We start from the raw sequence: 11,005 nt of genomic DNA, 5'->3' as shown, positions 1-11,005 counted from the left end.
TCCCAATTCACAAACAGCTCCATCATTTTGCTAGCCAGGCTCCAAAGGCTTTTCTGAGACCAGTATCTGTCTTGAGGTCTTCCCAGGTGGAGCAAAGGTAAAGAATCCACCTGCCAATGCAGGAGATTCAAGAGACATCAGTTCAACGCCCAGGCCTGGAAGATCCCGTTCAGTAGAAAATGGCAACCTGCTCTGGTATTCTTGCCTGGGGAAATTCCATGGACAGAGGAGCCTGGTGGGCCATAGTCCATCGGGTTGCAAAGAATCAGACAGGATTGAGCACACATACACCGATGAGGTTTTGAGATCCAGTGGCTGATTCTCATCTATTGTTTGGGGATCTCTGTCATAACCTTGAATAGTAACTAAGGGTGGTGGGGACTTCCCCGGCCATTCAGTGGTTAAGACTCCATGCTTCCACATTAGAGTACTTGGGGTTGATTTCCTTGGGGAATGATGATCTCACATGCTCTGCTTTGTGGCCAGAAGTAACTAAAGGTGGCCCTGCAGCTTAGTGGAAGGAGTATTAAGGGCATGGCTTGTCTTGTTGCACAGAGAGTCAGTCTCTCTCACAACCTTCCAAGCCAGGATACTGCTGAGCCTCATGCCAGCCATAAAGGGTATCTGGTTCTTGCCTGCCTTAGGGCAGCTGAAATGTGGAGGTGGGTGGATGAGGTCTCTGCACAGGAGAGGAGAATGGAAGTGATAAGGCCTCACCATGGTTCTGCTGGGCTCCCTGGCGTCTCAGTGATAATCTGCCAACCAATGCAGGAGACAGAAATGGCAACCCACTCCAGTATTCTTGCCTGAGAAATCCCATGGACAGAGGAGCCTGGAGGTCTACAGCCCATGAGGTCACAAACAGTCTGATACAACTGAGTGACTGAATGACTAAACAACAACAATGGTTATGCTAGTGACGGATTGACTGGAAGATCAGCTGTACTCGTTCTAAAAAATACTTTCAAATGAGGTCTGGCTTTATGAATAAAGAATATCTGGGAGAAAAGTGGAACAGCAGCTGAGGCAGATAAAAGTAAAGAGTGTCTGATAAGGCAGGCCTCTGCTTATCTCCAAGAGAGAGGGACTAAGGTGTTTAGCATTCTCCTTGCAGCTGTCACTGACCCGAGACCTAGGCCTCCGCTCTGCTAGCCAGCCTTGGCCAACACTCAGGATTCAGCTCTCCTAGTGACAACTTTTCCTCCAATATTTTAAAAATGCTCACATGTCCTCACCTTTGAATAATCGACAAACATTTTTTGGACAAAATCCTTTTTAAAGTTGTGAAGGCAGTCCTTCCACCCTTTCCTTTCCAAGTTTTCCCTCCTGATCTTTGTTACCCAAGATTCCACATTTCCCTCCTAGTCCCCCTGCCCCCAGCAGGGGAAGAGCACAGACAACTCCAAGCCCTGTTTAGAACTGTGCAAATCGTGTGCACTGTTGGAAAACAAGAGTGACAAGACTCTCCGTTTATGCAAATACATTTGGCTCCGTGTCTAGGATCCTGCTTTTAAAACTGGAACCGGAATCTACACCACAGGCACATGACTCCGATGCCCTATGTTCGCCAACCCCAAAGGAAATTCTGAAAGCAGAACAACTTCACCGACCTTACTGAAGCGTCAAGTCCTACCGCACAGAAAAGTCGCAAGGCGCAATAAACACACCTGGCTATATTAAATAAATAACATATCCGGGCTTTCAAGTCTTTTAATTTCTGAACTTGGGGATTCACGAATATTCACGCTTTTAAAAACTGTATGACATTTCCTCTCCAGATTCAAGGGGGACTCCAGAGATACGGAAAGATACTCCAGAGAGCTCCAAACGCAGGTTCGCATTCATACTCTGCCACTAAAAGATTTAGTCTGACTCACTTCTGCAGTGTCTCAATAACCCATCCGCGAACCTAGTGCTCTCTCACTTTTCTCCAATACTTCGAACAACATAAAACTGTTCAGCAAATCCCCAGATACACTCAGGCAGCTGTCGTTGTTGTCTCCAGGGCCCCAGGAACTCCAATCCAGTGTTGTCTGCGGGTCCATCCTAGAGAATAAAGCACGTGACTCCATAAAGCCCCTTCATTCAGCGGCTCCGCGTCTACGAGTCCTCTGCGCAGTAGAGGACTATACTCAGTCCAAACTCCTTTTGTTCCTTCACCGTCCTACCGCGCGCAAAGATCTAGAGGGCGGTGGGTGCCCTGGAACCCCTCCAGCGCCAGCACACAGTCCGACGCGCGTCCAGCTGGGGGCGCCCAGCTCCCCTCGCCCCGCAGGGTGGAGGGTTGCGAGTCCAGGGAGCGAGGCAGCCTCAGGAGCCCTCGCGCGCTCTGATTGGTTCTCGTGTCCTCGTGACTCCCGGCCCCGCCCCATGCCCCTCCTCCGCATCCGAGCCGGGGAGCGCTCGGTCCGGGACTGAATGGGCGCTAGCGCGGCGCTGGGGGCGGGCCGGGGCGCGGGGCCCGGGACTAGAGGCAGGCTGGCGCCCGCTCCCTAATATGCGAAAGAAGGCGGCGGGCGGCGCGGAGCGGCGTCCCCGGCAGCTGCGAACAGAGGCGGCGGCGGCGGCACCTGCCGGCAGAGGTACGTGGCGCAGCCCCCTCCTCGGCGTAGCGGGGCCCGCTGGCCGGGGGCGGCGGCGGCGATCGGTCCCTGCCCCCGCGTGGTTGGGCCCGGCGGCTCCGCCCCAGCCTCCTACGGGCAGCGCCCAGGGCACGGCTCCCCCAAATGCGCCTGGCGGGGGCGCGGGCTGGGAGTCGTGGCCTCGCGCGGAGCGGACCGGCTGGGTACGCCGCGGGCCGCGCAAGTGTGGACGCGGTGGAGACGGAGGGGTGAACGGCCGGGATGTGCGCTCCAGGCGCGGTGTCCCTTTGCCCTCTGTGTTCCGCAGCGACTTGGGGTTTAATTCATTGCTCGAAGCTTCCGAGCCAGGAGAGCCCAGTTAACTCATTTCCCCGGGACAGGATTGGGGGACCCTCGGTGACTAGCAGCTCCAGCGGCTGTCTTTCGCATCCATCGGGAAGGCGTGATGTGCAGTGTCTGCAGGTAGAAATTCGCCAGTGACCTTTCGTGCCCACTCTGTGCGGTCAGCCCTACGGAAGAGACTCGTTTTGGTGACCGTTGGTGTTTTCTGAATTGTAAGGAGTGGCTTGACTTGGGCATGCATTCATATGTGCCTTTAGTGTGTTAAGTAGTACAAGGTTTTCTGAGAGCATCTTCGAATAGGAAGAAGCTAGGTCCTGCCCAACCCCACAAGAGGTGGGTGACCTTGGCCAACGCTGATCCCCCTGTAAGACTCCATCTCCTGATCTGTAGTGGGGGGCCTGACCTGTGGATGGCCAAGGCCCCTTTCAGGCCCCTGGTTCTGTGGTTCTGATGGCAAATGTGTTCACCAGTGAAGAGGGTCCTGCAGAATCACTAACTCACTGGAAAGGCAAATTTTATGTCCTCATGTCTTAGTTCATGTCTGTGGCCTTTGCTTCATTAAGTATCAGTCTGTTTAAAAGGGAAAATGGTTTTTACCTGTTAGCCTACATCTGCTCCTTTGGTTTACCTGCTCATCAGGCCAAGCATGGATCTGACTTTGGGATTACAAAGAGGAAGGAGACGTGGCTCCTGCCCTCTGGTGTTAAGCTGAGCCCTCCTCTTGGTAATCTGCTTCCACAGAAGAGAGGAACCTTGGGGAGGAATCCTGTCTGCTGAGTGAAGGGGCACAGAGTCAGAAACTGTCAGGATGGGTTGTGGTTTCACTCCACTAATCCTGAAAGCTTGACAGGTTAGGAGAATGTCTTACATTTCTAGTCGTAGAACCAGGAATCACCTGAATTCCAGCCAGGGCTTGGACGAAGAGAGACTGATGTGAACTGGCAGAGCCTTGTGACCAGAGTATAGTGAACCTATTCATAGGTCTGTCTGTTGTCTGAGGGACGCTGTTTCTGTGAGATGAAATGAATCTTGGTTATAATTAGTTTTAGATTCTTTTTCCATATAGGCCATTCATTATACAGTACAGAATAGAGTTCCCTGTGCTATACAGTAGGTTCTTCTTGTTTATCTGTTTTATATATACTAGTGTGTATACGTCAATCCCAGTCTCCCAAGTAACCCTCCCCTCTTCTTTCCCCCTTGGTAACCATAAATTTATTTTCTACATCTGTGATTCTCTTTCTGTTTTGTAAATAAGTTCATTTGTACTATTTTTTTACATTCCACATATAAGCGATATCCTATGATATTTGTCTTTGTCTGACTTGCTTCACTCAGTATTACAATCTCTAGGTCCATTCATGTTGCTGCAAATGGCATTATGTTGTTCTTTTTTTTCTGGCTGAGTAATAGTGTTGAATTTTAAGACTGTGTTCAAGGCAGGATAAGAAAAAACCCTTTGTTCTTTGATGTGCCTCCTTCAGTCCTCCCCTATTTGCCCTGCTGGTCTGTTTGGCAGGAGTTTGTCTAGCAGGTTGGCTCTTGGGAGGTGAAAGAGACAATAGAAAAGGTTTCAGGTCCTCTATGGGAGTCCATCCAGGTGCTGGGGGCAGAAGGGAGAGTCTTGGAAGAAGGGTCATGGCTCCCTTTGCACACCCTTCTAGTTCCTGAGAAGTGGTTTAATCGATTAATCTGAATTGCCTGTGGAGACGCTCCCAGAGGACATGCTCTGTGTTTTTGGTTCATCTGGGAAGCCTTGGCAGAATTAAAGCAACTGGAAGTATTCACACATTAACAATGGTACGCACTCCCTAACTGCTGAGAAGCAGCAGCAAGGGGCTGGATCAGTATGAGGGGTGTAAGTTAGCAAAGGCATCCAGAAGTGGGTGAATCATTGGCTTAGGCTGGGAGGAAACCATCACTGTGGATGGTGACATGCAAGCCATCAGGGAGAGAGACCCAGGTTGAGCACAGGTGCAGAGGGGGAGCAAGGAAGATGTAACGAGCAGAAGAAAAACGAGGTACAAGGACATTACCTGGTTTGTCTTACTTAGAGCGTTCTCTTGTTTTTCTAAGTATAGCATACATGCTAGAAAAGTAGGCCTAAGTGGATTACTGTCCAACAGATTTTACAAATTCAGCATACTATGCTCTGAGATCAAGAAGCAGGAGCACCCTGTGGGTCCCCTTTGAGTCACTACGTCCTGGAAGAGAACCCCTGCTGACTCTTGAGCTTGTATCACTGAAATTCTGCAGTGTCTGTCTTCTTTCCTTCGGAATTGGGTTTCTGAGATTCACTCCAGGTGCTGCCTCTCGCTGTAGGGTGCTCACTCTCATTGCTGATTGGGCCTATGGGTGAATAATATACTGTATCTTTGTCTGTGCACTGTTGATGGACACTTGGGCAGTTGGCAGCTTTGGCTATTACAGTTAGTGTTGCCGTGATTGTTTTCATACCTGGCTTTGTGTGTATGTGTGTGTGTGTGTGTGTATGCATATTTCTCTTTTTAACAGCTTTTTAAAATATTATATTTAGTTAATTTTTTTATTTATTGTGGCATTCGGGTTCTGGTTCCCTGGCCAGGGATTGAACCTGGGGCTCCTGCATTGGGAGCATGGAGTCTTGACCACTGGACCATCAGTGTGCTCAGTCACTCAGTCGTGTCCAGCTCTTTATGGCCCCATGGACTGTAGCCCACCAGGCTCCTCTGTCTGTAGAATTCTCCAGGCAAGAATACTAGAGTGGGTTGCCGCTTCCTACTGCAGGATATCTTCCAGACCCAGAGATCGAACTTGTGTCTCTTGTGTCCCCTGCATTGACAGGCAGATTCTTTACCACCAATGCCACCTGGGAAGCCCCTGTAGGTGCATTTCTGATGAGGGTCTACGTAGAGGTGTGATTCCTGGATCACGGGTGTGTGTATACTCAGCTTTGCATGGGTAGTTCCTCACTACTAACTGATCAGCTCAACATTGACTTTGAACTGGGGAGACCGAGGAAGGACTTGTACCAGGAGCCACGACCAGTTACCACGTGGCCGTGCACTATAGATTCTCAGCTAGTGCTTTCACCTCCAGACCACAGCCCGCCCTGGGTCAGGCGGCAGGACACGCTGAGCCCTGGGGAGCCCTTTAGCTCCATGAGCCTCTGTGGTCAGGGAGTGGTTGTCTCTGGCCAGATTGCCACAGACACCCCTGGGAACTTCTCCTCCCTGTACCTGTGGGTTTCTACTGAAGAATTCCCCCACGTTCTAGAGAAAAAGCCCATTTCTTGTTTGGTCTTTTGAGGCCATGCATGACATTTTTGTTCCCCTTTAGAGTGTGGAAAAATATCCAGAATTAAGTAATATTGGATAGTTCATCAACTTCTTATACCCGTGAATTCTTCCCCTTTTCAAGTTTTAAATATCTGGAATTAATGGTTCTGTTTCATGTGATGTGATATGATTAAAGAGGGAAAAATTAATACGAATAACACATTTGAAAAGTCTGTTCTGATGGAATAGGATGTTGTGTTTTGAACATGAAGTCTGCCTTTAAGACGAGGTGTCATTTTCATAATTAAAGGCTTACATGTGTTGAGTTCAAAGCAGAAGCAGTTTTTCTGTTATTCATGTAGTGTTCCTTCTTCTCTAGTCCTTACTCTCTCCTCAGCGTCTACTTTTATATCCTCTTCTATCTTGTTCTCCACCTCATTTCTGCTTTTCACAAACATCTTGTTTTCATTTCCAATCTAGACTCCAGCCACAAAAGAGGAAGACAGAGTTGTGGTACTTTTTTTTTTTTTCAAATAGGGCTGCCAATACTCTTGGTGCTTTGTTTGTCATTTTCTGCAATCAAGCCCTTAGTCACCCAGGATTTGGTATCTGATTTTCTTGTTTATTCTTCCTTTGGAGTGGCTCAGTCCAGTAGAAATATAACCCAAACCATATATATATATATAATTAAAATTTTTCTAGTAGCTACATTTAAAAATTTAAAAGGAAACCAGTGGATCAAAGTTTTGGTTTCCCAGGAAGATTTAAAAAAAAAAACAAAAAAACTAAACTTGTATGCACCTAATAATACAGCTCCAAACTATACAAAGTAAAAAGTGACAGAATGACAAAAAAAGTTGACAAATGTGACAACATAATGAGAGATTTTAGCCTATCTATTTCAGTAACTGATGGAGCAAGCTAACTAAAAACCAATAAGGCATTGATTTAAGAAGCAAAGCAATTAATAAGCTTGATCAAACCAATTAAATAGAAAACAGTTCCAGCAAGTGTAAAGTATACTTTTTAAAAAAATCAAACATATTGGAGAAGGAAATGGCAACCCACTCCAGTACTCTTGCCTGGAAAATTCTGTGGACGTAGGAGCCTGGTCCATGGGGTCACAAAGAGTCGAACACGACTGAGCGACTTCACTTCACCCCTAATAAAATTAAAAAAAAAAAAAAAATCAAACATACACCAGGTCATAAAGTAAGTTCTAACGTATTTAAAATAATTAGTATCATATTGACCAAATTCTCTGAATGCAATGAAACTAAATTATGTATCAGTTTTAAAATATAATTTAAAAACATATTGGAAAATTTAAATTTGAAAGTATTTAAATTTGAATGATCAAGAAGTAACAGCAATGGAAAAAGATATGTCAAAATTCGTAGAATGAATTGTACACCGAAAGCTTGTGGGTTGCAACTAAATAAAGTAAGGGAAATATGCAGTCTTAATGATTCATATTGGTAAGAAAATAGGCAAAAATTAATAACCCAGTCAACTAGATTAAGAAGTTAGGAACATAGCAATTAAACCCAAGAGATTAGAAGGATTTTTTTTTAGACAGGTGAATTAATTTTAATAATTTACTTTCATTAAACCAATATGTATAAAATATTATTAAATCGATATAAAAGTTGTTACTGAGCCATTTTACATTCTTCTGGTCAAACTTAAGTCTTAAAGCTTTGTGTGTATCTTACATGAGAACACATCTCAGTTTGGACGGGCCAGATTTGAATTACTCAGCAGCCACATGTGGCTCATGGTATCTTTGCCTCCTATAAACATTGAAGATATTTATGGTGATAAAGAGGGCAATCAGAGCTAACAGTAGTGGGGTTCAGTTATCTGCCAAGAGAGTGGAGATTCCTGAGAATCTAAGAGTGTTTTGTGGTTTGCAGAGGGTGACTCTTTTTGAAAATCTTATATACTACTCTCTACAGCAAACCCACATGCTATAAAATATAGGACAGAAATAAAGATAAATGCTGTACTGACTCACTATATCCTTACCTGTTTTAGACATATATGTCTATGTATAGGCCATGTTATATACATGTTATATATGTATATGTATAGGCTGCGTGTTGCTGCTTGCTATGCCCCCAGGCACATATATGTTATATTATGTATATACAGACATATATGTATGTATGTTCTTTTAATGTTCACAGAAGCCATACGAGTTTCGTACCGTTATTATTCTCATTTTACAAATGAGGACATTGAGGCTCAGGGAGGTCAAGAAACTGTACGGGACAGAGCAGGAATTCAGACTCAGGCAAACTGACCTGGAGGTGGTGGATGAGGCAAATGCATCTCTGTCTTTGCAGCACTCAGTGCATTCATACCCCACCTGCCAAAAGAGCTCCCATCGAAATTTCTGAGAGGATGATCTGATGTGGTCCCTGGTCCAGGTTCCTGCGTTTCCAGGCACAGCATCCTCACTCTGCCAGGTCTCCATGGCAACTTCCTCACTGGTCCTGCCTCACAATAGGACTTCCCCATCTCCAGTCCTGCCTCAAGAGAGGTCTCTCCAAAATCCAGTTCCAGTTTAAATCCCCCTCCCACAGTTGCTTCTTTTATCTTAGGATAAAATTCCAACCCACCATGGCATGGTCTACTTCCTTTTGCAGCCTCTAGGTATGTTGTTCCCTCCAGGGCTGGACCTTCAAACACTTGCCTCAGTGCCAGCTGTCCCTGCTCAGGGGCTGCTTTCCCAACCCCTACCAAGTCCTACCCATTATTCCTTGAGAAGTGGGGGGAGCCTTTTCTAAGCTCCCTCCCAAACACATAATACACCCATGTCCCCCAAATGTAAAATATCTAACACTGCTCTCATATCCAATGTAGAATAAGTTAACAAGAAAAATGAGGAAAATAATAACATTGGTGATGGATCTACTTGTCTAATTTTAAAAATGAGATGAGAGCTTTTTGAAGAAGAGGCTGTATCTGTGTTGCTTCTTGCTATACCCCCAGGCACATACTCCCTGCCTGATTAAAAACGAGGTAACGTGAATGACAGTATGCCTGTTTGGGATCCTGCCCAAGAGCTGGTTTTCCAAATTTTTGGAGCAGAGAGGAAAAGGGATGTGTGATTTAGGCATAAAAGGAAATTGTATGTTTTAGTTTTGCCTTTCACAGACCTGAATACATGTTGTCAGTTTTAGGAATTCAAACATGCTTAACTTGTTCTGAGCTTAAAACGACTCAAACAAAACTTCCCTTTCTCTTCTGTGGTTGTTCCCTCTCTTTCAGGCTCTCAACGGCCAGGGCCTGTCAACCTTCGGGTTGTTCCCAGTCACTATTCCTCCAGTTCCTTTTCTGGGGTCATTATCACTTTCTGATTTGTCGTTTTATATGACTATTTTGGTTCTTCTGTTCCTAAAGAACAAAAAGTGTTATTGAATATAGTCAGCCCTCCATGTTGACCAACTGCAGATCAAAAATATTCAAAAAGGAACATTTCCTGAAAGTTCCAGAAAACAAACCTTGAGTTTGCTGCGTGCCAGCAGCTATGTAGATAGCATTTATATTGTATTAGGTAGTATAAGTAATCTAGAACTGATTTAACGGAGAAGGCAATGGCAACCCACTCCAGTGTTCTTGCCTGGAGAATCCCAGGGAGAGGGGAGCCTGGTGGGCTGCCGTCTATGGGGTCACACCGAGTCGGGCATGACTGAAGCGGCTTAGCAGCAGCAGCAGCAGCAGCAGCAGAGCTGATTTAAAATGTATGCGGGAAGATGTACATAGATTATATGCAAATACTGCAAATAAGACTTGAGCATCCATGGATTTTGGTATCCAAGCAGTGGTGGTGGTCCTGGAACCAATTTCCTGTAGATACCAAGGGACCACTATACCAGATTGCTGCATAAACTGCCTACCGAATCCACCACCTTCCCTTCCCCACTTACCAGCTATCTGCTCCCTGAGGAGTTTTGCTAAGGTCCTATTTGGTGATGTCTCTTCATAATCTCAAAGCATAAGAACCCATACCCTGACCCTTTCTTTTGGGAGGAGGTATCTTGGTTATTTTAGAATTGGCACACTCACTTGCCCATTATACTCCAGTTTAGGGAAAGGTCCCCATGTTGGAGCTTGTTCATATTGGGCCCCAGAGTTGCTGTTGTTAACTGTTCATTCTACTGACTTGCACTTTTTCCTATTAAGTATTATTTATGCAGCCTGACTACTTGTAGTCCCTTTAGATGAAAAGGGAGATCTTCCACTGAAAAGGTAGCTTTTAGATTTTGCTTTATTTGTGGCATTCAGGAGGGTGCCACAGATGTGTTCTGATGGGGGCCACTGTCCAGGAAATTTACATAAGATGTTTTGTTAGAGCTTGGACTGACCTGGGCAGTTCCCTGGGCGGTTTCCTCAGTTTACTCGTGTCCTGTCTTATCCTCTCTGGCCTCCTCCTCTTATCCCCCTCTGGTACCCCCACCTTGGCCGTGAAATTGTCTCAGTGGATGGTGGAACAGTGGCAGCTGGTGGGGCCTTCTTGCATGCTTTGCTTTTTTTTTTTCCTATTAGCGGCCTAAATTTGTTATGCAGGCTGGATCTCAGCAGACTAGGTGCTGAAAGAACAGCCGCTGCCAGCTCAGTCACCAAGTTCTGTGGCCTCTTCTTCCTTCACCACGCTTATTGGCCCCCATCTCTCCGTCCCTGCTGTGGCTCAGCTGCTCCATCAGCCCTGGCTGCAGTGGTCCTCACAGCCCCTTGACCATCCCTCCCGTGGCCTCTTACATCCCTGTGTGAGCCCTCTGCCCTCCTGCTTAAGGACTACTTAGGGTCACCTCCTCC

General features: G+C 46.2%; 1 protein-coding gene across 5 annotated transcripts in view; it reads left to right on the top strand.

Annotated features, from left to right (window-relative positions):
• Window positions 1–2,410: 2,410 nt before the first annotated feature.
• ST3GAL5 (ST3 beta-galactoside alpha-2,3-sialyltransferase 5) overlaps window positions 2,411–11,005 on the top strand; it is a 55,077-nt gene continuing 46,482 nt past the window's right edge. For 3 of the 5 annotated variants that reach the window (XM_081596959.1, XM_081596957.1, XM_081596961.1), the window contains exon 1: window positions 2,411–2,582. In XM_081596959.1, the coding sequence (XP_081453085.1) occupies window positions 2,498–2,582 (85 nt within the window). In that variant the 5' untranslated portion in view covers window positions 2,411–2,497. Of the gene's footprint in view, window positions 2,609–2,773; window positions 2,786–11,005 lie in introns of those variants that run through there. The other 2 variants (XM_081596956.1, XM_081596958.1) reach the window with 2 other exon arrangements.

This window comes from Giraffa tippelskirchi, chromosome 4 (genome assembly GCF_054371585.1).
Source record: "Giraffa tippelskirchi isolate mGirTip1 chromosome 4, T2T-mGirTip1v1.2.pri, whole genome shotgun sequence".
Classification (NCBI taxonomy): domain Eukaryota; kingdom Metazoa; phylum Chordata; class Mammalia; order Artiodactyla; family Giraffidae; genus Giraffa; species Giraffa tippelskirchi.
Note: the sequence above shows the minus strand (reverse complement) of the source record. Positions and strands in the feature narration are given on the sequence as shown.